Source organism: Indicator indicator, chromosome 1 (assembly GCF_027791375.1).
Source record: "Indicator indicator isolate 239-I01 chromosome 1, UM_Iind_1.1, whole genome shotgun sequence".
In the NCBI taxonomy this organism is placed as follows: domain Eukaryota; kingdom Metazoa; phylum Chordata; class Aves; order Piciformes; family Indicatoridae; genus Indicator; species Indicator indicator.
In genome coordinates, this window is record NC_072010.1 from 21712862 (window position 1) to 21739707 (window position 26846).

A 26846-nucleotide genomic window follows, 5' to 3' on the forward strand; every position below is an offset into this window, starting at 1 on the left:
CATACATCCTCTGATGGTCAAGTTGCTAATGTAGACATTAAACAGCACTAGCACCAGTACTGAACTCTGCAGTATACCAGTCCAAGAGTCCTAGCACGTGGACAGAAATTAGTCATAGATGCAAAGTGCCAAGTAAGTACATCTACTTCAGATGCATGGACTGCAATTGCTTTTGCCAGGCAGCATTACTGCACACATATTTAAAGATACAGAAACCTTGTACTATTATTTTGCAGTCTCTTGATAGTGAGAACATAAACCAGATTTTGCTTCTAAAACACAGGTGAGACTTCCCATCCATCTAAACCAACAATCCCTTCTAGGTCACAGCCATCCCCAGCCACACACATATAGACAACCACAATCCTCAAAGTCGCATCATCTTTCAACGTTAAAAAAATCATGCAGCCTTCCTGTGATGCAGAAAATACATCTGATGATTGATTTCCCACCCCAAAGGTGTGTAAGCTCTACTGCTTCATGGGAGAGCATACTGTAAGACAGAAAACTGAAATCTTAAAGTTTGTTGGCCTGTCAGCCCTGTGAACCCTTTTGCAGATCTGTCTCTGACATGCCAAATACCTCTCTACAGTCCTCCTTGACTCCTCCCAGCAAAGCCTTGCTTGGCAATAGTTCCACAGCAGAGAAACCTATTATACTATGAGGCAGCTCACCACTGCAACTTCCTTCCTCTTGATCACATTATTTGTCCTGCTACTGTATCTCCCATGAGTACAATAAGCATGAAAGAAAAGCTAACAAGGGCTTTGTGCCCATTTTCTTACCATAAAGAGTCCCATCATCTCTTACCTGCAGCAAATGACTGCTTTACAGGAGAGTGCCAAGTCCAGAAAGCTCTGCCTGACTTCAAATGAAAGGGCATACTTCAGTGTGTGGCCATCAATAATCAGAGCAATATCATTTTCCTTGCCCAGCGACTCCCCCAGACTGGTACAATGTTGAGTCAGAGAGGCTCTTGTTGCCTGAAGAACAAACAGAAAGAAAAGGGGGAAAAAAAAATCATGTTTCTTCCTAATATAAGTAGTGTATCTGAACTACAGCAAGGCATCTCTGGACTACACAGTGCAGCACAGTATACACGCACCTGAATAGAACTGACACAAGTCAGTATTTTAACAGGACCTCATGCAAAGGTATCAGTTTGAGTCACAAATTATCAAAAGCTGCATTAAGTTGCGTTGGAACACATGCCTTGTTTCAGTGCAGATTCTGGCAACTTCACTACATGCTCCTGCATGGCATGTGCCTACAGCAGTTGTAACACATCCTTTTCAAATGTAGAGCAGATATAACCTAACGCCTTCGATGGCTTTTGACACCACCTGAAGTATTATGACTTACTCAAACAGTATTCCCTACCCTAAAAACATTTCCACTGACAGCTGCTGCTGGGAGGAAAGGGGGGGGAGAGCAAAAAGGAAGGGGGAAAGGGGTGGAAAAAGTCTATCAAGTGTTCATGTTTCACTGTCACCTCAAGTATTTCAACCTTTCTACTGCAATGAAATAATTCAGGCTTAAAGCTTTCTGAAATACCTAGCAACAAAAGTGTTCCCATTTTGCTGATGTAATTTTTTTTCCTGCAAAAGTTTCTACCACAAAATTACGTCCATGACCTTTAAGTTTTTTCCCTTACCTTTTTATTTCCAGCTCAAAATATGAATCACCTTTTTTCAGAAAAACGCACTAGCTTCCCAAATAAAGTATTTTTTTAATTTAAAAAAAGAGTTTTCCATACTTAATGCTGAGTGAACTTGATCTGACTTCTGTCAAGACAGGCAGCCACCACAGTACACATGGCAGCAAGACTGAAGAGTGTACTGTGGCAGTTGTAGGCTGCAGATTTTTGCTTGCCTTGAATCGTGTTTTTCATATTAAAAAAAAAAAATCAATACATGCCAGAAGTCTGAGAAGTAAGCAAAACTACAAAACATAGCAGCACTCTCAGCCATCTGCTACATGAAGTTTTGAAGTTTGCTTAGATCTGTTCTACACAAACAAAGCCAGTAAAATGAAAGACTCAAACCAAAACACATCCATGGCCAAAAACAACCTAATGAATGAAGGAATACAGCAAGCATATACCAGCACTCCAAAAAAAGCCTCTGGGCCCCGTCATCCGGCAGCACAGGAACCTTCTGAGGCAGGTGTAGGGTCTCTTATGGGTGAGCCCTTGATACTTAGTTACCTTAAGAACTATGGGAGGTGGATCATAAAAGCTAAAGGGAAGAATGTTCACCTCTCCTCTAGAGTGAAGCAGCAAGCAGCACAGCATGTAGGCAAGGAGAAAACACTGAAAAACATAGGCAATTAATTTTAAGTGGTGAAGAAGTTGAGGACATGACAGTGAACAGCATTACCAAGCTGAGGATGAGGATTGTATAAACTTTCTGGGCTAAACAGGTCAAAGAACAAATCAGGCCCCTTTCACACAAAGGAAAGGAAAAGGAGATGAGGTCACATTGCAATTTATTTTCTCTCACCACACTCATTGTATGGTAGTCAAAACAAATGTCCTCATTCACTAAGAAACTAGCCCCAACTGGAGGTAAATTTACATACTAAGTTAGTGAGTATGACAAAGCACACAATTCAACCATTTCAAGCAGAATACATTTTGCTCCTTCTTCATCACAAGAATGCCTTTTTCATTCCCTGCTTCCATGTTAAATTGTAAGGTATTAGATTTATGACTTTGTGGCATGCTTTATTGACACTGCACCTGAAGGATTAACACATGCTTAAACCGTGTTTAGGATCTGTGCTTGAGCTGTTACACTGTTTAAGCACCAACTATGCTTAAACCATTGTAGACAGGTACTGGGAAAACAAGGGCAGATCTTGAAAGAAGCAAGCTGCTTCATCTAGTTCAGCACTACCACACAGTGAAAGCATTCACAGCAATCTCAGGGATGGTAGAAGAGAGACAGTTTGGGTAATGTCACAAATGATAGAATTTTAACCCCTTGTTCCTGGAATCTTGGAGCCAGACCCTTTTCTCCACTTGTTCCTCTTAATTCTGCTCAAATGTTTTTCTTGCTCTCAAACCAGAAGTATCCTCTGTCCTTCTTCCAAATCTACCCTCACACTGAAAAATTCCTTATTTGAAACCAAGGGAGACAGCCCCTGCCTTTATTCCCTGTCTAGCTCTTCTAACACCCTAATTTTCTTGTTGCTTCTTCACTTGACCTTAAAGAAGGTGAAGTTTTAGGGCCCAATCACACCCTCCTGCCAAGGCAGAGAAAAGCCTCTGGGCAAGCTCTGGAGGATTATTTAGTATTCATCATCTATAGCCTAAAATAAAAGTCACATGTCAACAGGAAGACTTACAAAAGATGATGTTTCTTATCAGATGAGATTCTTAGTCTCTCCGTAGGTTATCACAGCTACACGTAAGCCTCACCCAGATCATGCCCTGGTCACTGATCTTACTCATCTTAAATACAAGATGTCACAGAATTAGTCACAGGTTTAACAGTATCCCAAAAAGCTATAAATCAAGGATAAACAATTCAGGCATCTCATTTTAAGATCAGTATGTAAAGCTCTTGATATACTTTGCCAGGTGAACTTACAACCTCATAGCTTATACAGTAAAATAAGCATTAATTATTTTCCTTTTATCCCCCAAATATTTACAAACGTTACCTTTTAAAAAATGATAACTACCTCTCCTACAGACCGGTGCAATTAACCAAAAGAAATTAGCCCTAAATGTCACTGGCTGCTTCTCAAGTAAGCAGATGAACAAACATTTGGAAATCATGGCAAACTATATCCTTCTGTGGGCAACTCATTACTAATAACTAGAGTAAAAATGTCTGTTTTGATACCTAGCTTTCACTCTGTTCGACATCAAGGGGTATGACATTTCTTCTTTGAGTCACATCAAGCAAGAACAAATCAATCCTTAATTAGAACAAGCATGATGGAGCAAGAAATAAATAATAGTCCTAAAAAAGTACCTGGATCAACTCAGGCCTGTAGAATACCCCTGTCACTTTTACTGAGTGCCCATCAAGAGTAAACAGCAACTTTGTCTGGAGTTTTCGCAAATAAAATACTACAGAAGAAAATATTACAATCACTTGACTTATCCATAATCAGCTTGGGGTTTCCTCACTCAAGATTTCCTTTAGACACATATGGTATCCAGCTGCTCTGGGGAGACCTGGAGAGTCATCTACCAACCAGACCTTATTGTACTGGCTTATTGGATAAATTCCTAAATATTAAAAATAAAGATGCAGTTTTACTTGAGGGCAGAAAGTGCACCAACTAAAAAGTTCATTTTTGTAGCCCTGAATCAGTGGGCTATTCAAATAAACATGGACACTTCATTAGTCAGTAGAGGACCATACACACACTCTTAAGCCGTCTGTTGAATCAAAACAACATTATTGGTTTAATGACAACTTCCCAAGGGCTGAAGAACTGATTCATAGGAGACTGCCAAGTAAATCAAAGTTTCAGACCACAAACAGTAAAAAAAGATTGGTTGGATTGCAGAAACTCAACCACAGACCTCAAACTGAGGAAGATGAGGAAATCAGGTTTTTATTTATTTGTATCCTACTTTTGCACATTGCACATGGTTGGGGAAGTTGATTCAAAACATATCAACAACTCTGACTCACAAAAATGCACTGAGGAGATAATGTTGTTACAGTCTCTATGCTTGAGTTAAATTCAAAACATGGTGGTGCATTCCATAATAAACCTACCCCATCTGCTTTTTCCTGCTTATTTTCATGTTAACACGTCACAACCACAAACACAAACCTTGAGCACAGCATTTGCTTGCATTACTTTCTTAAACTTCCAGATTTTACTGTTGTGTTGCACATAGTTTCAACCCATCCATGTTATTAGCATGCTATTATAAATCTCCACAGCAGAGTATAATTTGTTGACAGGCATAAAACAAAAACATTCTGAAGCAGAGACTGCGAGGTCTTTTCTCTGGACTGCACTCTACAGATTTTAACAAAACTTCTACAGCACATTTGTGTAACTCTCACTTTCTAAAGCCTCACAGAAACACTCTGCTATGCCCATCTTTCTATTTAAATAACAAAACTGACAAACAAGTTTTGATATTTCCCAGACTCTTATTTTTTAGTTTAACAAAGCAAATACTAACAATGTTCACATGATGCTTAGAGTGAATTTCAAGTCAAGGCTATCAGAGTTAAGTCAATCAGAAATCTGACTTGACCGCAAACAAGAATTGACTCAATAGTGCAATAAAAACATCAGACACATGACTACACAGGTTATATAAAAAGACATTAAGGAGGTTTTGTGTATGTGTGCCTGAGGGTGGTTTGTGTCCTTCTGTTTGTGGGGGCTTTTTTGATGGGTTTTTGTTGTTTAACAGCAGCATACCACATAGCAAATTCCCTCCCAGGAGAACTTGGGAAGTTTGCAAGCTACATCAAGAAATATTAGTGTGTGGGGCCATTTGGTATCCAGCACAAAACAAAGCTATCAGATGCCTACCAAGAAAAAAAAAAGTCAGTAGGACTTGCAAAAACCTTAGGTGCAAAAACTATCATGATATCAGCCACTCTCTAAGTTTCCTACAAACAAGTTGACATCCAGAGAAGAACTGGACAATTACTTCATCCTAATTATTAGCTCCAAATTTCCTCTTCTCCTTCCTCCTCTGCTGTTCCCTGAAAAGGCTCACAAGGTCACTGAGATGTTAGCAGGAAAAAGAAATGCAGCTTAATTTTCACATTTTATTCTAAGTATGGAGTAAAACACAAAACAAAGTATCTCGGAAAGAAATCTGAACAGCAACTAGCATCACACAGACAAAAAAAAAAACCAAAAACAAAACACCTCTTAGGTTGAACTAGTCACTCATGTATCTGTGACCTCAGAGAGACACAAGTCTACACCAGCCTTAATTTCCTGCCACCTTCGACATCTCTATTTCACTCTTCTTGCATCACCTTCCCTCCAACTCAGAAGAGCTAAAATGATCTTCACAGAACAAGCTCTTGCACTAAGAGATCTTTAACTATTAATTAGTTCACCTGTAAGCTATGTCAGCTGCATATACTATTTTCTGCTTTATTATAATTTTAGACAGTACTGCTAGCTATAGCAGTTAAAAGATTTTTTTTTCCCCCCAATTTAACTTCTCCCATCATCCTAGAACTCACTTCCAAACCACTAAGTCTCTTAGATGATATAAACTGCACCATCTGGCTAACTCTGCTCTGGAGTACACTGAAGTGTCAGCTCAAAGCTGCTTCACCAGTCCAAGGATTTACTTTTTGTGATTTCTGCTGTTTCCTTCCCATATATAGACAAGGTAAAAAGTCACAAGTAACTATTCCTACTGTGCTAAAAAGTGGTTTCAAGTCAAAATACCAGCTGTGCCCCCTGCCCTATAGCATTAAATGAAAGAAAAGAACGAACTTCATTGCCTAACTCCTATTTGAGATAACATTTGCACCTCTTCTTCCCGGAAATTTTTCCACTCTATCTTAATTGCTACATAGAAGCTTCACCACATGTTTGGTGAAGTCTTTTACTTCAAACTGTATAGTTGCTGTACCCCAGGACCTGGAAGGACATCTGAAAGAAGTAAACTTACAGAAGGCAAACTGGGATAATGCAAAAGCAAGACAAACCAATGTTTGAACCAAAGCTGGTGAAACGTGATACAGGTATTCAGATAAAGACCTGCTGGGCAGAAGAGTCACTGGAGGTGTTTTCCACAATAAATAGCACATGCACAAGTGCTAACCCAGAAACCTCTCTAGAAACAAAGCAAAAAAAAAAAAAAAAAAACCAAACAAACCAGAACAAGCACTTCATTTCCAGAAGAGATTCTCACTGAAAGACAGAGACCTGCTGGAGAGAATCCAATGAAGAGCCACAAGGATGATTAGAGGACTTGAGCATCTCCCCTATGAAGAGAGACTGAGAGACCTGGGGCTGTTTAGTCTTGAGAAAGGAAGACTGAGAGGGGAGATCTCATCAACGTGTATAAATGTGTGAGGGGTGGGTGTCAAGTGGAGGGAGCCAGGCTGTTTTCAGTGGTTCACAGTGATAAGGCAAGGAACAATGGGTTCAAACTAGAACATACAAGATTTCACCTCAACATGAGGAGAAACTTCTTTACAGTGAGGGTGACAGAGCACTGGAACAGGCTGCCCAGGGAGGTTGTGGAGTCTCCTCCTCTGGAGACTTTGAAAACCCACCTGGATCCATTCCTGTGCAGACTACCCTAAGTGCTCCTGCTTTGGCAGGGGGGTTGTACCCAATGATCTCTGGAGGTGCCTTCCAGCCTCTGATATATTGTGATAGAGTGATACTTTGCCAGGCTTCCAAGTTTTGCCCCAAACTTGACTAGCACAAATAACATCAGTCTCTAAAAACAAACAAGCAACATCCAAATACCTAGTTATAAACAAGGGTACAAAGTATATTGCCACAAAGCCTAGTCAAGGCACAGAAAGAGGTCAGCTGCAGAACTTAGTGGTCAGGTTCCTCTGCTCCCCCTTTTTTGACTTTCTACAACTGATAAGTATTCGAACAGCTGACTAACTACTTTGTACTTTCAGAGTTAGTTAGATAGTGGTTGCACACAAAAATGTAAATATAGCAGTATTTGTTAGGTGCAGTGTGTCAAACTGCTTACATAAAATTGATCCAAACCTCATAGTTTACAATTAAATGGAAATTCAAAACTCACTAAAATTAGAAATATTTAGTTTTTAGTAAGTATACCTCAACCGTACAATAACATGGACCTCCACTTTCAAACAGCATTTGCAGACTTTCTCAATGATGAGGATGTTCTCCAAAACACCCACAAAACTACCTGGTCTGTCTTCTACCCTTGGAGTTGTGTTACAATACCAAAAAAAAAAAAACAAAACAGTCCAACAGTCCACAAACATGACAGTGCTGTGGGCATTAGTTTGACAATACAATGCAACAGATAAGGCAGTATGAGTTGAAGAGATCAGGCTATAATCCTGTGCCACAACTTCTTGCTTTTTTCCTTCTTCAGCATAACACTTAACACACACTAAGCTTCTGACACACCTACCCCTTTTGTATTCCCCATCTTGTGTTCACATGGTTGAGCACTCCTGTGCAACAGTCTTGCTCTTTTCCTTTTTTAACTATAGCTTCTTCCAGAAATAGGTATAAAGTACTAGAAGAGCAGGAATGTGTCATCAGGTGCTCATACAAGTTCCAAAATTATCAAAGTGTCCAAAGGAACGGCAGTCATGTTGGTATGCACAAGCTATGGAATTATGGCAGAAGAGCCAAGAGAACTTAGTCTAAAATGACTGATAGAAAAGAAATTCATACACCAAAATATCTCAATGATACATAACAAGACAAAGTACACAGATCTATATGAAAACGCTCCACTGGTAAAGTTCTTGTAGAGGCAAAATTAGCAGAGATAGTTTTATTTAATAACTGAAAAATAGCACTGTGAGAAGATGTCTCTGAAAAATCACATCTAAATTTTCGGAGTCCATCCATTCCTTAGATTTACAAGAAAAACAGACTATAAGGATGCTTTCCATCTGGATACTGCAACTGTCAATACTTCACTACTTCGCACTTAGAAAGAAATACTATAAGCATCTCCAAGTTCAGAAAGCCTTAAATGTTTTCAGCTACATGATTCACTCAAAATCCAACCAAAATCACCCAGTACATGGATCATGGAAGAATACCAGATCCCAGGTGACAACCTTGAATTTCCTCTTTCCTGTACAATAGCAATTAAAAAAACCAAAACCCCACCAACAACAAAATCTCATCAATAGCTGTTGCTCAGTACTACTACAGTGCTCAGGAGAGGACAAAAGAAACACATGAGAGCACACACACTACCTGAGCACCCCAATGACACTTCACACTGATAAATGTTAACTTGATCTTGTAAATCCCAATCGATTACTTGACCTCACCACTTAAAAGCAATTCTCCAAGGACTGCAAAGTATAACAAAGTGCTCTGTATTCCCTCTCCAATATAAAATAGGCATGGTTTGGACAAAACTTCAGCCTGAACTAGATATAAGACATTTGATCCCAGATTACTCTGACAGGAGTGCCAAGATTGCTTAATATTCTCAGAGCCTAGTGATAACATGAGCATTGTATAGAAAATAGCTGGGAAATAGTTTATTCTAAACCATTTCTGCAGGTACCATATAGAAAATCCTCAGTTTCAAAACCATTCACAGGAGGATTCCTCAAGAAAGCCCCTGGAAGTTTCAATTTAACTCTGCATGTTAAAAAATCTCCAGGAGATGTTATTCTCATAGTGATCTGCCTTCCAACAATACTGTGTAGAATTTTATCAAGTAACATCTGTATTTCTCTTACTACAGTATTTAATAAGTTCAGATAGCACAATCACACACAAATAACCCCAGCAATATGTCATCCCTTCATCCAAACCTAGTTATGAGACTGTAAATTCAGCATTATGTTTAAATAACCACAACATAAAACATTAGGCAAATATTGTTACATCGCAAGTGTGAGTATCACTGAAAACGTGAGGTAAAACAATAAGAACCCATTCCTATAACATGTCAGTCAAACGACTGTCACTGATCCTACACAGCAGTATTTGCTTATTTAATAATGCCATGATTCTGATGGACATATATGGTCTCCTACCATGCCAAGAAAAACATAGGAAGAACCCAGAGATATCAGATGGCCTCACCCAGATCATTTTCATAGCTTTGAATCTAACATGAACCTGAAATTCCAACACAGTAAGCCACGTAATCTAAAACGTCTACATACACCGAGTCCTTAATCTGCATAGCAAGTCTCAGGTTATCATGTACAGAGACCAAATCTGGCCTTCAAAAACTTAGATAAACAGATCATATCAGTACTTTTATGTCTCTAGTGGCAGCTGAAAAGTCCAGATGAATAGGGCCATCGAGAGCTGTAATAAGTGCTGTAGATAATTACTCAAGGACATTTTCAGGGAACATGATAAATTGGGAAGAAAACACACTCTGAAGGAATCTGTCTTGTCAGCAGTACATTTGTCTCCAAGCATGTTCCCATGAAATTTAAAAACAAAAATTAAACATCTCTTATAATCCTTGTTTGATCACAGATAAATAACCTCCAAATATGTCAGTCAGACCTTACCCCACAGAAGTGTTGCAAGGTAGGTTCAAAATCACTGCAAAGATCAGCACTGAACAGCTGACCACTTCAGAAGTACCTGGCTAAGTATTCAAGCCAAACTTAATGCAGAATGTTACAGAACATTGCAGAATGTCAGATGTCCACATGCTAAACTTAAGGCTCTCAGTGAAGAGAAGTGGTGTCTTTATTAAGGACTACGTATGAAGTCACTCTGCAACCCATGAGCTCGGTGAGGGCTCAGGAAAAAGAGAAACACTTTTTCCAAATTAGGAGGTAAAGCTAATTTGTTCAAGATGACACTAACCAGTCACCTCCTGCAGACTATCATGACAGTCCATGCTGCTGGAAGTGGTGGTCCCAGCATTTTTGCAGGCTTTATTGCAAAAGGCTATTTCCTGCAACATGACTTCTTCCTCAGATTAAAGAGGAGTACTGATTATGGGAGTGGTATCTCCAAAATGCCAACCTTCATTGCAAACACTCACTAAAACGTTACATGTATTTCTGAAAAATCAGTAAGTGACAAAAGCCTCCACGTTATCAGCCCAATGAAGTGACATCCTAAGTAGTTATCCACTGCAACATGGCTGCCAAAGGCACCACCATCAAAGCCATGAGCCTTTTGCAATCTTTGAGCTTCAAGGACAAAGATTGCAGCACAAGAAAAAACTGCAGAACAACTTGCAGTGAAAAGGACAATTCATCATGAAAAGTTCTTCAAATACTATGAACAACAATATCTCATTTACTCCACTTTGACATGATTTTTCAGTATTTCTAACTTCAGCAAGAAACCTATCTTCTCACAGAAGACGAGGAATTTTGTATACCTACACTCCTCTTCACTCTAAGAACTCTATTAGGCTCATTACATAATTTTCATTTACTCCAGAACTGCTTTACACATACAAAATCTCTGTTCCTTTCAATACATATTAGATGTTTGACCACAAAACAGTTTATGGTACACAAAACTTGGATCTCATTCTACAGAAATTACAAGAAAGAAATACTTGTTCTGGACACTAACACCATCTGTGTACTTATTAAAGGCAACTGTTAAGAAGCAGTCTGTTAGTTTTATGAACAAGCTAGAATGCCACAATGTCTTTATATTTTGATATTTTAGCTTTATTAAATTCATTCAACAGAAGAGGCTTTTTGTTTTGTTTCTTCTACTTTTGTCAAACTAGTCTCAGTGTAACAGTTCCAGATAAAGAACAAGCTCTTGTTTAAACCTTCAAGGAAATTACTTTCCTGCTAAGTAACTTTCCAAAGATAAAAGCCAACCTTTCAGCTCACTAGGTAAATCTTCAAATTAGGAAGATAACAGTTCTGCTTTAGATCATGAAAACACAAGATTGGGTTACAATACTTAATTATGCTTCTGCACTTGACAACACTGCTAAGGATAATTCAACCAAAAAAAATGACAGTGGTGTGTGGACATACAAAGTAATATGTATGTGTATTATCACTCTTATAACACCTGGGTTGATATATAGAAAATATAACCACCCTGATTCAATGAGACAAGAACAACTTTTCCTGAAATAGATGCAGAAAGAACAGCCAATAATGGAGCCAAAACTGTACTGTCAGATCTTTGCCATTGACTACAAGTAAAGAATCCATGTTTATTAACATATAAAAGACTGAAACTATATAGACTGGATGACAGAAACCATCTTTCGTTCAAAATGATGCTATACAACACAAGAAACACAGTATTGAGCAAATGGATTTGTACAAGACAAGACTGTCTCAACATTTCTCATGCTGTAGTATCTTTCCAGTGCAAATATAATATGTTCCAAAACCAGTGTTCACTAAAATTCATAGTAGTATTTTCAAGTCACATCACATCGGTACTCTGGAATAGAACAAGTTTTGGTTTTAGCTTTTCATAAAGGTAACATCAATCTGTACGACATCAAAATAAAAGCTGCAAGGACAGAATTTTTCTCTTTACAGAAAAATAAATCTTTTAAAGGGCTAGAGAAAACCAAAACTTGAATTCTTCAGTCTTTCACTCTGTTTCCTCTCCAAAATACCTCTTAAAAAAAAAAATCACTATTAGTATCGGTGTAGTTAAAAGCTCAGTTGCATGCTAGTGCAAGTAACAGAGGCCACACTACTGTCGGAGTTCATAGCCAGAGTTATTCCAGTACTTCAGTAAAAGGAAACTGCTTTGAGCATTAAGCCAAGCAGCAAAACTATAAACTCAAAGCTACTCAAGACAGTCCCACACATGCAACAAGCCAACCTGTCATATTAGTCATGCTTTCAAGTGCTTGCATACTATCAAATCTGTTTCTCCAAGTGAAGCAGAGAAAGTTCCAGAGCGGCTGATTAGCACAGGCAAGCTCTGCAATAAAATTGGCTTTTAAGAAGCAGATTGCATTTAACTCAAGCTGTTTTCTTGAAGCCCTGATTTTGACACAATACAGGTATTGAACAGAAATACAAGAGAATGTGCAGTTCGTGAAATACCCTCTGAGATTTTACTTCTACTTTTAAAGCACAAAAAGCATGAGAAGTTACTCACGCTCCTTGGACTATATATTTTTCCTTTTTACCCATGGCTGACTAGGCAATAAAGCAACACACAAAGGTGCTTTCAGAAGGATCTGATACAAGCTGCACTCCCATGACCATACCTCTTTCCCAAAAGCCTCTTGAAAATGAGGAACACGCACATATGTTCACTGTTGCCATCCAACTGGGATTACTGTAAGGACTCCTGAGCTCATTTACAGTTCCAGAACATCACTTTGACTCATTAAAGCATTAATTCAGGCTTCCTGCCCTTTGGCAGATGCTCAAGAGTAGGCAGGGTGCAGCAAGCTACCCTGGCCACTTAGGTCCTGGCCTAAGTCCCATCAGTGCTCTCTCAAGGACCTCTCACAAAACAAAGCCCCACAAGCAGGCAATCAGGCAACATACTCCTGTCCAAGCTAGTCCCTTCTGCAAGCAACAGGAAAGATGATACTCAAGTGTAGCAATGTTTGTGTTTCAGACAAAACGGTTGCCAAATTGCCCCATAAAGCCAGTCCAAGATTGAGAAACACCCTGAGCAAGGAAAGCACTAAGCATGCCCTGAAGGACAATCCTGCACCTGGGCAACAGACTGTGAAGGAAGAACTGGAGATAGGAAAATCGAAATAGCAAAGATGTGGAAAACAGATAATCCCTCAATGCCCCTAAACTAAAATTAAGAGCTCTACAGCTCACCACTCAAAGAAAGGACAGCAGCAGGACTAAAAACGTTAACCTTGGATTATAGATTTTTTTAACCCATCAATTACAGTGTTGAAGTAGAGACACATACTACTGTGGGAGAGAAGCACTATTGGGTTAAATGTGCAAGATGCCCAGAAACACCACTGCTACTCAGCAGAGATGTTTACTATCTGAATACTTGCTGGGCTGATAGATTCAAACAACTCAATAACTCAAGGAAAATGACAAGAGAGACACCCTGATGTGGGTAGTACAACACAAAACAAAGATTATGAAAACCAAGGTAGCTACTGTTACACTCAGACATCAGAAATCCAGATAGCTACATACTTGTTCAGCTGATTTTGTAGAGTTTTGACCAGCAAAACACCACGCAATGAAATCAAAAAAGCATGACAAAATTATCTATCTAGTTGTATGCAAGTCAGCCAGTTGAATCAATTTCCTAGTTTTGTTCAAACAAGATCTGGTCACAACGCCAACCCTTCTCTTGCAGTTTGATTACAAAAAACAGTACTGCACATTAAATAACTATCTCAAGATTGTACAGCTTTATCATCTACTATCAGAGGAAGTCTGAAGAGTAGATTTTCTATTAGAGTTCTAGCAAGATCAACTCATGCTCAATGCTATTGTTTGCATTCAAAATACCAACAAAAATGCAAACTTTTCGTTTTTTCAATTCAAGTACAGAAAGTTAATGTGCAAGAATGGACAAAATCAGAAAGCTCTGAAAAAGTAAATACAAGAAAGCTTTCTTAGAGCAATTGATTTCTGGATAGCAGCCAGACAGAATGGGACCTGGGAGTACTGGTTGACAGTAGGCTAAACATGAGCCAGCAGTGTGCCCAGGTGGCCAAAAAGGCCAATGGCATCCTGGCCTGTACCTGGAATAGTGTGGCCAGCAGGAGCAGGGAAGTCATTCTGCCCTGTACTCAGCACTGGTTAGACCACACCTTGAGCACTGTGCCCAGTTCTGAGCCCCTCAATTCAAGAAAGATGTTGAATTGCTGGAACATGTCCAGAGAAGGGCAACAAAGGTGGTGAGGGGTCTGGAGCACAAGCCCTATGAGGAGAGCCTGAGGGAGCTGGGGTTTAGCCTTGGGAAGAAGAGGCTCAGGAGAGACCTTACTGCTATCTACAACTAGTTGAAAGGAGGTGGTAGACAGGTGGGGGTTGGTCTCTTCTCCCAGGCAACCAGTGACAGAACCAGAAGATACAGTCTTAAGATGCACCAGGGGAGGTTTAGGCTGGATGTTAGGAAGAAATTCTTCACAGAAAGAGTAATTGGCCATTGGAATGGGCTGCCCAGGGAGGTGGTGGAGTCACAGTCACTGGAAGTGTTTAAAATAAGACTGGATGAGGAACTTAGTGCCATGGTTTAGTTGATTAGGTGGTGTTGGGTGATAGGTTGGAATAGGTGATCTTGAAGGTCTTTTCCAACCTGGTTAATTCTGTGATCCTGTGATTTTACTTAAACTGGCAATATGTGTGAGCAACAGCAAACAAGATGCAACACAGATCTGAGTGCCTCCCCTATCTGAAGTTGTACTCCCAAAACACAAGGCAGGCAGTTACTCCATATGGAGAATCAGCAGCAGGATACAGCCACTGTCCACCTCCTGAAGTTCACTGTCTCAGAAGTAAGGGCTGGGTGTACAGACCAGTTCATCGCAGCCAGTCCAGAAATCACAGTAAATTATCACCGTTCCTGATGATGTTTTACTTCCTATCTAATTAAAACAACTTATTTTTGCATCTACTATTAATAAAGTTTGCTTCTACATCACAGCTTTAACTGCTCAGAACATATTACGTTAATTATGTAAGTGCATGTCTGGAGGCTCCTAAAGGGCCTGAAACCTTGTCTAGAAGATTTTAAAACAGGAAAGAACAAAAAGAAAAAGTATGGAGCTAATAAATATGATAATAAAGGACACGAAAATTTTCCTGGATAGTCACTAGCCAGACATTATTATATGCTAGTTACCTTATTTAAATGACATTTCCTCTAGGATTTAGCTTGTGCTAGGAAGGTAGACTGCTGTTCATGAACAAGCACAGGTCTCACAACAGCAGCTTCAGAAAGACACTGCCTGGGGATGGTCCAGCCTTGCAACATCCTTACATAGCTGTGCAAAACAATACAAGCAGGAACAAGGGCAGCTTGGCCACTGGCCTCCTTGTAGATCAAAGGAAGTGCCTCTACTGAACCGTTCCCCAGACAGCATTCCTCATTAACCAAGATCAATCTTGAAAATATTGTAATACAGTCTTCAGAATTCCAAACATCTCCAGGCTACAAAAGGAGTACAAAAATGACCTTGGCTAAACACAATTGTATTTAATACTATGTAAAACGACATTAGGGAAGCATTAAAATGACAGTTGCTCTTGCCTTCACATCCTTCAATGGTTAAGGCATTTTCTTCAGCAGCCATAGTACGCAGTCAATACTGTTGCTTCAAGCTGTCAATCTGAAGGATTACATGTGTTCAAGTTCACAATCTCACATCCTCCTAGTTTCAAAGCTACACAAAGAACAACAGTCCCAGATAGTATGTTTGATGGAGATGGAAACGAGAGACGTGCTTGTTTCAGTGACTGAAGGGTTCATTCAATGACTATTTTGCAAGAGCTGTTTTGTAAGAGGACAGACTAACTTTCAAATCACTTCATACATCTATTTACAAGATCCCAATGTTCCAATACTGCTGAGAAGCTAGAGAGCTCCCAAACAGTTATTTGCTAAAAGAGTTTTACAACTATAAAATCTTAACATCATGTAGCAACCAGTCTCAGCAATTCAATATTTCAGGTATAAAACAAAATCCACAGAAAAGCCTTCTTCCAGCTGAAGTTAATAAATGCTTTACCTGGGGCAATGAATTCTGACAAGAATCATAAATACCCAAAATGAGGTCTACTACAGCATTTTAATACTTACTTTTTTTTTTTTTTTAATTCTCAGGGATGCTGAGCCCTCATTTATCCCAGCCTTTCAAGGCTCCAGGTACTGCATTCCTTCCAAAGCTTGTTCCCTTATCACATAAGATTACATTCACCTATAGAAAATATTCTACACAAATGCACTATTTCAAAATGCAGCAACATAAATATTTCCAGAGCTCTAATGCTAATGTAGAGTAATACACAAGTAAGGTACCAATGTTTGTAACTCTAAAATACTCATTCTTCTACAAAGCATGCTACCTGTCTGACTACACAAACTAATTCTATCACACAGGAGTTAAGGATTTAGCCACAGGAACATTGAACTCTGAAATATGTTCAGGTAGAACCTCATCTTTTGGAAGATACTTTGGAAAATACTAACAGAGTTGCAAACCACAAAATTCATCTTTAAATGATATGCAGCAGCAATAATCCTGTGCTTAAGTCAGTGGTCATGCGTGCCACAAATACTTCTGTACTTTTCTGCTCCAAGATTCCTTCAGGCCCTAATTGTCCTTTACTCATGATGCATCTTAGGTTCCAAAAAAGCACACATGGAACACATGTGAATCATTGAATAGAATCACAGAATCTATTGGATAGAATCACAGAATCTATTGGATAGAATCACAGAATCTATTCTATGATTCTAAATGAGAACAGTGTTTACATAAAGGCTGCTCCATAGAGGTCATAACCTCTATGCATTATGCCATTTAGTTATTTTTAGTAGTGGCAATTACCCTCTGCCTCCCCCCATATGTGTGTATATATATATGTATGTATATATATATATATATATAATAAAAAGTTAATTTCTTTCTGCTGGCCAGTGACAAACAGAGGGGCAGCTCACCAGAGGCAGAGGGATGGAGAGCTAGTGAGGGCTCTCAACTTGCTGCCCTGAGGCAAGCCACGAATGATGCACCAGGACACTCTGTGGAAATCAAGGGGAGTTGGCACAAGAGGGTGCCATGGCCAGCCCAGCTGAAGTGCCTCTATGCAAATGCACACAGCTTGGGCAACAAACAGGATGAATTAAGGGCCACTGTGCTGCTGGGATGCCATGACATAGTGACTATTACTGAAACTTGGTGGGATGATTCCCATCACCAGAATGTAGGGATAGATGGGTACAAGCTCTTTAGGAAGGATAGGCAGGGAAGGAGAGGAGGAGGTGCTGCCCTCTATGTCAGTGACCAGCTGGAATCAGTGGAGCTCCACCTGGGGAAAGATGAAGAGCTGGTTGAGAGTGCATGGGTTAAAATTAAAGGCAAGACAGGGAAACAGGGGTCTGCTACAGGCCACCTGACCAGCGAACCGAGCAGATGAGGCCCTCCACAGGCAAAGAGAAGCAGCTTCCAGGTCACAAGCCCTGGTCCTCATGGGTAATTTCAACCACCCTGACAACTGCTGGAGGGACAACACAGCAAGGCACCAGCAATCCAGGATGTTCCTGGATTCCACAGATGACAACTTCCTCCTCCAAATGGTAGAGGAACCAACAAGAAAAGGTGCTATGTTGGACCTTATTCTCACCAACAGGGAAGGGCTGGTAACCAATGTGAAGCTCAGAAACAGCCTTGGCTGCAGTGACCATGAAGCAGTTGAGTTTAAGATCCTCAGGGCAACCAGAAGGAAGTGTTCTAAGCTTACGACCCTAGACTTCAGGCATGCAGACTTTGATCACTTCAGGGATCTGCTGGCCAAAGTGTCATGGGACAAAGCCCTAGAGGGAAGAGGGGCCCAGGACAGCTGGTCAATATTCAAGGACCACCTCCTGTGTGTCCAGGAGCAACGTATACCAACAAAGAGAAAAGCAGGGAAGAATGCTAGGAGGCCTGCCTGGATGAGCAAGGAGCTGCTGGACACACTATCACTTAAAAGGAAGCTCTGCAAGGAGTGGAGGAAAGGACAGCTGGAATGGGGGGTGTATAAGGAAGCTGCCCAAGCAGCAAGAGACCTGGTTAAGAAAGCCAAAGCACAGTTTGAATTGAATCTAGCCAGGGAGGTTAAAGGAAACACTAAGAATTTCTACAGGTGTATTAATGGTAAAAAGAAGACTAGGGAAGGTGTGGGCCCCCTCAGAAAAGAAACAGGAGAAATGGTCACAAGGGACCTGGAAAAGGCTGAGGTTCTCAATGACTTCTTCACCTCAGTCTTCACTGCAAGGGCCTCCAGCCACACTCCTGGAATAGTCATGGAAGCTAATGGCAAGAACGAGAAGGAAGAACTGCCCATCATAAGTGAAGATCAGGCTTGTGATCACCTGAAGAACCTGAAAGTGTTCAAGTCCATGGGACCTGACAGGATACACCCACGGGTACTGAGAGAACTGGCAGATGAGGTTGCTAAACCCCTCTCTATTATATTCCAAAAGTCCTGGCAGTCTGGGGAAGTCCCCACCGACTGGAAAAGGGAAACATTACTCCCATTTTCAAAAAGGGGAAGAAGGAAGAACCAGGGAACTACAGGCCAGTTAGTCTCACCTCTGTGCCTGGTAAGATCATGGAGCACATTCTCCTGGAGGCACTACTGAGACAGAAGAATAGTGAAGAGGCGATTTGGTACAGTCAGCATGGCTTCACCAAGGGCAAATCCTACCTGACAAACCTGGTGGCCTTCTATGACAAAGTCACAACATTAATAGATGAGGGGAGAGCAACTGATGTCATTTACCTGGACCTGAGCAAAGCCTTTGACACTGTCCCACACCACATCCTGGTCTCCAAACTGGTGACACATGGGTTTGATGGGTGGACCACGAGATGGATAAAGAACTGGCTTGATAGCCACACCCAAAGAGTGGCTGTCAATGGCTCCATGTCCCAGTGGAGGCCAGGGACAAGCGGAGTCCCTCAGGGATCAGTCCTGGGACCAGTCTTGTTCAACATCTTTGTCGGTGCCATGGACAGTGGCATTGAGTGCACCCTCAGCAAGTTTGCTGATGACACCAAGCTGTGTGGTGCAGCAGACACGCTGGAGGGAAGGGATTGCATCCAGAGGGACCTGGACAGGCTGGAGAGGTGGGCACATGACAACCTCATGAGGTTCAACAAGACCAAGTGCAGGGTCCTGCATCTGGGTCGAGGCAATCCCAAGCACAAATACAGGCTGGGCAGTGACTGGCTGGAAAGCAGCCCTGAGGAGAAGGACTTGGGGGTGCTGGTGGACGAGAAGCTCAACATGAGCTGTCAATGTGCACTTGCAGCCCAGAATGCCAACCAGATCCTGCGCTGCATCAAGAGAAGTGTGGCCAGCAAGTCAAGGGAGGTGATTCTCCTCCTCTACTCAGCTCTGGTGAGACCCCAGCTGGAGTACTGCATCCAGTTCTGGAGCCCCTATTACAAGAGGGATATGGACATGCTGGAAGGTGTCCAGAGGAGGGCCATGAGGATGATCAGAGGGCTGGAGCACCTGTCCTATGAGGACAGACTGAAAGAGTTGGGGCTGTTCAGTCTGGAGAAGGCTCCAAGGTGACCTTTTTGTGGCCTTCCAGTACCTGAAGGGGGCCTACAAGAAAGCTGGGGAGGGACTTTTTAGGCTATCATGTAGTGACAGGACTAGGGGGAATGGAATAAAGCTGAAAGTGGGGAGATTCAGACTGAACGTGAGGAAGAAGTTCTTCCCCACGAGAGTGGTGAGATGCTGGAATGGGTTGTCCAGGGAGGTGGTTGAGGCCCCATCCCTGGAGGTGTTTAAGGCCAGGCTGGATGAGGCTCTGGCCAGCCTGATGGAGTGTGAGGTGTCCTTGTCCATGGCAGGGGGGTTGGAACTAGACGATCCTTGTGGTCCCTTCCAACCCTGACTGATTCTATGATTCTATGTTTGAAAAGCAGAGGCAGTCCAGGACTTCACGATCAGACTAGGCAATATGCTAGAAGTTCGCTACCTTGCCTGTCCAGTGATCTAAGTGCCCAGTGCAGAGACTGAGGCGGTGTTGAGTGCTTCATCTCAGAGATACAGTAGAAGCTTGCTTGGTCCTGCATGACTACTGTGCACTTAAGAATACATTTGGAATTATGTTTAGTTTGAGAATTTCCAGTAGGTGATCGCCACAAATCTGTATCGAGAAACTATATTGCTTTTAGGAGACGAACATTTCTACTACACTTCTGTACAATATCTACAGCAACAACTTCTTATTTCCTTAAGCACTGCACCGTCCTAGTATATTCACAAATAAGAATGACTCACTCAGAGCAAACACTTTAAGATTTTTCTGCCAGAATAATGCCTCTGATTTCCTTATTCAAGGCTCATGTGGCTCCTGGGTGCTGGGTTGAACTACCCATCAAAACATCTGTTGGAAGTTCTATTTTATGTGTCACCTCAAGTAGTCAACCCGTTTCCATTTCTTGGTTTCACATACTTTCATCATAAAGAAACTAAAACAAACGAAACCCACAACCAAAACAAAAAAACACCCCACAAATAAACCAGAAAAAAAACCTAAGAAACAAGTATCTGCTGCCTTTACTTCTTCCATAACCAGCACACGGAATTTCTCTACTATCCTTATTAGATTTCCCCAAAACACTGGCCACCTACAACACAAATACTAATATAACTGATAATGGCAGGTAGTGAATCACAGAGTAAAGACTACCTTCTTCTAGATACTCTATATCCTTCCAGACTCCCACAAATAACGCATTCTAAGCCCTTCCTCAATTAGACTTGTTTTTCCTTGCAGATTCAAAAGCAACAAAAAAGAAATTAACTTTTTTATTATATATATATATATACACACACACATATACATACATATACATATACACATGTATATATAGGGGGAGACAGAGGGTAATTGCCACTGCTAAAAATAGCTAAATGTCATAATGCATAGAAGTTATGACCTCCCTGGAGCAGCCTTTATGTAAACACTGTTCTCATTTGAGACTATTCTGTAATACATTATAACCTAGTGATTTACAATGGCAATTCAGATAAACTCAGAAGCATCTCCGCATCCCAAACCAGCACAGTTTTAACATTGCTGATCTTAATTCCAACAGCTTAAACAAATGTTCTGTTCTTATATACAGTCAGTGCAAACTGACATTTCCATGACATCTAAGGGTAGCTCAGAAAGCAAGAATATCTCTGCTGCTCCACTGCTTTTGTTGGACTCTAGAAAGAACTGGAAAGAACTCTGACACTGCCTAATCGTTACCCAGCAGAGACAGTGGTACACACTCCACTGAGAATCTGGACACAGCACCTGATTTGCTTTCATCCTGATGGTTTCCTGTATTTTCCCTCCCCCCCACCCCTCCCTTTTAAAGCCAAGAATATAAAGGTGCTGTGTAAGAAAGCCCCAGGCAAGCTTCTCTTTTCTAGCCAAATAAACATCATTCCCTAAGGTGAACACTAACTTTCAAAGACCCTTTTTTTCCATAGTTTTAAAAACACACCACTTGGTTCCCTATCAGTTTACCCCATGTGTACATCCAAAGTTTTTATTAAAGTTTATCTAATAAATATGATACCCGCTTCAATTACTAAAAATAATTTTAATAAGAAAACCCTACAAAATCATCAAGATCATATTTCTTTTTTAAAATTAAACCACCAGACTAATTTCCCTCAAGATTTAGTTGTACAATAGATTTATTTTATTAATATTTACTAAACCTATTAACTCTGTCTACTGAACTGTAAAGTTTGTCTGTCGAGCTCTGGATAGAACTATAAATCCCTTGAGAATTTGATAATATTAAACCTAACACAGAGCAATTAAATTTTAATAACTTGAAAAGAAAGCAGATGTTTTCAAAGAAATCAGCAAGCTCATTTTTGAACCTCTCATTTTCTCATCTTGTTTACAGAAAAAGTTGGGCAATATTAATTTTTAAGGAAGGCATAAATACTGTCACACCAGCCTAAATCTTATAACCCCCCTTAACTCTTAATTGGTTTTATTCATCCACATTTCCCCAGATTTCTACAGACTACTAAACTCTAGATCCAAAAGCACATGCTCTGCTGACCTTCTAGCCCATCATGAACATGCGATGCTTGAAGCCAGATAGTTTTGGTCACCATTAGTCCCATAAACAGTCCCCACTTGTATTGCAGCATTTAATACATTGCCTTTCTATAAATAGCTGTATCTTATCATTTCAGTGATTTCTGTACTTCGAATTAATAACAGACATCAAATTCCTCCATCTTTCAAAACAGAGAAAACTTGTCTTCTGATGTGTTGGTTTTGCTGGATACAGAAAACAGACACAGATTTTACATACAGCTTTTCACTAAGTACTCATCATCATTTCTCAGTCCTTTGGTACAATTTGGATATTGTCAATCCACTGCTAACATGATCACAAGCTGAAAAACATTTCAACTTTCACTTGTCTCAGGGGTCCCTTTCTTTTCTGGAGTGCCACAGCACATCAGAGTTGAACACTATACAGGCTGTAGATTATGGCCTTAAAAGAATTCAAGTGCTTAAATATAGTCTGTACAAGCATTAACTCCTACCCTACTGTACCATGAGCCAGCAGAGGCCTCAATGTAGAGCACTCCACAGCTGAAGTTCTTACCTTAGGGGCAAGACTTGCTCACAAGGATTTGTCCAAGGGATGTCAATGTCCTATAGCTACACTTCTAACAAGACAGACGTAGACTGTGCTAATCATCCAAGTTACCTTTCTAGGAGGACAAAGTTAACTATTTTTCATGTTTTAGATAAGTATGAGAAAGTCAAAGCACCTTCTTTAGAACAATTCCTTTACCTCACCAGAAGGGAGCACTAAAGGATCCAAAGACACATGTACCAACCACATTACCAAAATGGACTAGATTTTTGAGGGCTTTATGAGAATTGCAATACTGGAACAATGTGTATCTTTCCATAAAGCCTTTCATCAAAGACATGTCAGTAGTCGCTTGAAGTTCACAGGACTCAAAAATTAATTCTTGTTTACTTTCTCAGAATCTCTTCACTTCTCAGCTGTAGTATCACGATTTGACTGTAAAACTCAGCCTTGAAGGCTATGCAGTGATCCCAAATACTAGTCTGCTCACTAGGGAATATTTATTTAAATCCAGTTTATTAGCTACAGAATTGCAAGTCCTTAATTACAAAGCAGTTTGATTCTCAGAGACTGCTGTAAATTTGGAACATATCAGAAGACAAAAAATAAAGAGTAAGTCAGGCTTATAGGGCAGACAAAACCAGGCTTTACTGCCATTTTGGCAGAATTGCTTCTCAGAATATGTTTTCAAGGAAGGCCTGAGACCTGCATCAAATAAACCACCAACACAATAAAATTACATATGGTAAAGTAACTGCACATGCTAGATGCAGCCTACATTCTTCATCTCAGCCAGGAAAAAGCTATTAATGGTTAAATTTCAGTGACCAAAAATGTTAGCCCTTTGACAGGTCGTCAAACATTTGTGGCACATACACAACACCATTGAAACAAAACATGTACCAACACTGGTCTGGGAAGTAAAGTTCAATCAGCTCTTACTTTTTTTTTTTTTATAAAAGAATAAACACTTCCTCATTTCAACAACACTATCCTGGATTAAGTGGCAGGAAGATGTGGCCCAGCTTCTCTCAAGTCCTAAAGCAAGAGGTTGCTGCGCTGCTGTGTCAATTAAGGGCTATTAGAAGTGAGCTTACAATCAACAATTTTGTTCTCAACTACCCGGATGCAGTAACAAACTGTCAAAAACGGCTATGCAGCACAGCTTGTCTGTGGGTCACCACACTGCCAGGATATGCCTCATAAAGACAAACTAATAATTATGTATTTTGCTTCAGACTTCTCTGTGGCTAAACATCACAGCATGAAACCAAAACATTAAACCATGCCGTAAGTACTAGAGCAGCCACAGCTCACAGCAGTGCTGCCTGCAAAGAACTCATTTGTCATCTGGTTTATAGACCCCAATGTGGTTATCCTTAGCTTAACAGCAAAACTTTTACCCCTAGAATTTATGTAACTCTGCAAGGCATTCCTATTTTTTTTAATTTAAGAGTAGCAAACCAAAATAGTAAAAAGATATATAGGCAATACGCTGTATTTATAAACAACTTGAAGGACCATTTTGGAGTTTGGTTGTTTTGGTGGTTTTTTTTCCAGTTTTGTTATTTTGTTATTATTGGATTGAGGGGGTTTCGGTATTGCATTGGTTTGGGTTTTTTTTCAGAAGGACCTATTCAAAACTAATAATTTTTCCCAATAACATTTCTCAAAGGGTAATACAGATGGTCTACTTGGTCATTAAAAGACATTGACACAACATGAGTATGATGCCTTTTTTGCTTTGAAGTTTGATTTGGTTAAAAATGTTAAGATTGACCTCTGCTCCCGTAAGACTAATGGGGTCAAATAGATAGAATACCTTATAAGGCTCATTTGAGCAAATACAGGGATGCACGAGAGCTGCCTTGATGTACACAAACACTCTGCTTTTACAAGAACATACTTCTTCACCAAAGTAAGGGCTAACTGCAAAGTGTAAAGTATGACAGCTCACATATATGCACAAATTTGGGGTTTACAGAAGAGGCGGGCAAGGAAGAAAATTTAAAAAATGTTAAAAACTATCCATTAAGAACACAAGTTGATTATGTTCTCCACAGCTAGTTTTGCCACATAAAAAAATCTGTCACAGGATGTTTATCACTGCAGCATTTAATAATGTTCATGATAAAGAAGACAAAAAACCCCAAAGGATCTACAGCACATCTGACAGCACAACAGAAGGCTTTGCCACAGCTTGAGGAGTATGCTTCAATGACTAAGCCAAATTTATTTTGTGACATACATGTTACTTAAGTGAGGCATGCCACAACACAGCCTGCCAAGAAACATGCTCCTAGAACTTTTTACCACTCCTCAGCTTAAATACACTATCTACTTTTATCATGGTGGGGTAGAGGGAAGAAGACAGCAGTGTAAGTGAATAGTTAAGTTCTCCATGGATTTTGTTATCCTCTTTAATTAGCCTGCTAATGATTAGAAGGATAAAAGGAATGCACAAGAAGAACACAAGAGTCAAGTTTGCCAAGAACAGAGATAATACCAATTCTAAACTTAAGATGATCCAATCAGTCTCAAAGTCTTTGCACCACCACAGCACTGCTGTCCATCAGGGCTGTCAAGATGTTAAAAAATGGCACTCCTGCCTTGCCTGGCTAGCTCGAAAAACCAGAATATATGACAAGCATACATATCACAACTCAGCACAACAGAAGCTTCAAGAAGACAACATCTGAATCACCTCAGCTCTGAGTAACACTCCTATTCCCAAAGCTCTTCAAAAACACATTAAGTTCTGACATTTGAGAGCTATCACTTTAGACCTGCATAAAACATTGGCTATGGTAATTCCAGGATTTGGAAATTATTTGAAAATTCAAGATATTCAAATTAGTTTTGCCTTGAAACTACAAACAGGAGATTGCACTCACTATCCAGCTTCAATCATAGCTCATCTTAACAAATGGCTTTCTATCCATCAGAGCAAAACTGATACTCTAGCATCACTGCCTCACTTAAATGACTGGAGCTATGTAGATAGAAAACACACCTGACATATTTTCCAGTTAAAAGTAAGCATACATCTTCATGGCTAAGGCATTTCAAAACCCTAGGGATTTCTGGAAGATTTCCCCAATCAGTTCTACTCTATGCATAAGGTTAGAAGGCAAAAGGAACACATACATAAGCAGCTATTTATTTCATACAGCTGGAGAATTGCTTAATTCTAGTTTCTGACAGACCCATCAGCCTAGAAAAACCCACTGGGATTTTTTTTATAGCTTCAACCAAACATGAATCATATTTTCCCTTAATTTTCATGTGAAGGAAATTCATTCCTATGTAACCCATTAGCAGGCTTGCAGTCATCAAGCTGCTTCTACTAATTCTTAAGAAAAGGGAAATAATTTCCAGGAAATGGTTTAACAAAAAGAGTAAGTCGGTATTATGATAACTACAAAAATACGACCAGATGCCCATCACTCTGTTTTCTGAAAATATGATCAACAAGCAGCCTGAAGCAGCAGTTCTCCACTATTGTATGAAATTAACAGTTTAGCTGACAAATACTACTGCTTTACACTGGCTCTGCACCAAGAAAGGAAGACCACTTAAGCTTAAAAACACCCACACAGACACGAATGAACAAAGACGACTACTCTTTAACAACAGAGTATGAGATATGAAAATACATGTCACAAGAAAAAAGAAGCATTTAGTTCTTATTCTTCAATACAAAAGCCCAACGTGAATTGTTTCTACAGATGGTCAGTATTAGCCATGTCAGTCAAAAGGATAAGTATCCCTAACTCATTTACCTATGGATCAGACACCCGCTCAGTCTTACTGCCCTAAGAAACAAACCATCATGCTTCAACATAAGCAAAAACTGCATTTCAAGGGTAGCTTCTCATTTAACAAAATCCTGCTTTCACATCTTAAGGCATCCTTA

The 26846-nt window shown here is 40.1% G+C and overlaps 1 protein-coding gene across 1 annotated transcript in view; it reads right to left on the reverse strand.

Annotated features, from left to right (window-relative positions):
- Window positions 1-26846, reverse strand: part of ATP8A2 (ATPase phospholipid transporting 8A2) — a 293926-nt gene that overhangs the window by 199469 nt on the left and 67611 nt on the right. Inside the window, exon 24 of the mRNA XM_054386416.1 lies at window positions 811-983. Within this exon, the coding sequence (XP_054242391.1) occupies window positions 811-983 (173 nt within the window). The remainder of the gene's footprint in view (window positions 1-810; window positions 984-26846) is intronic.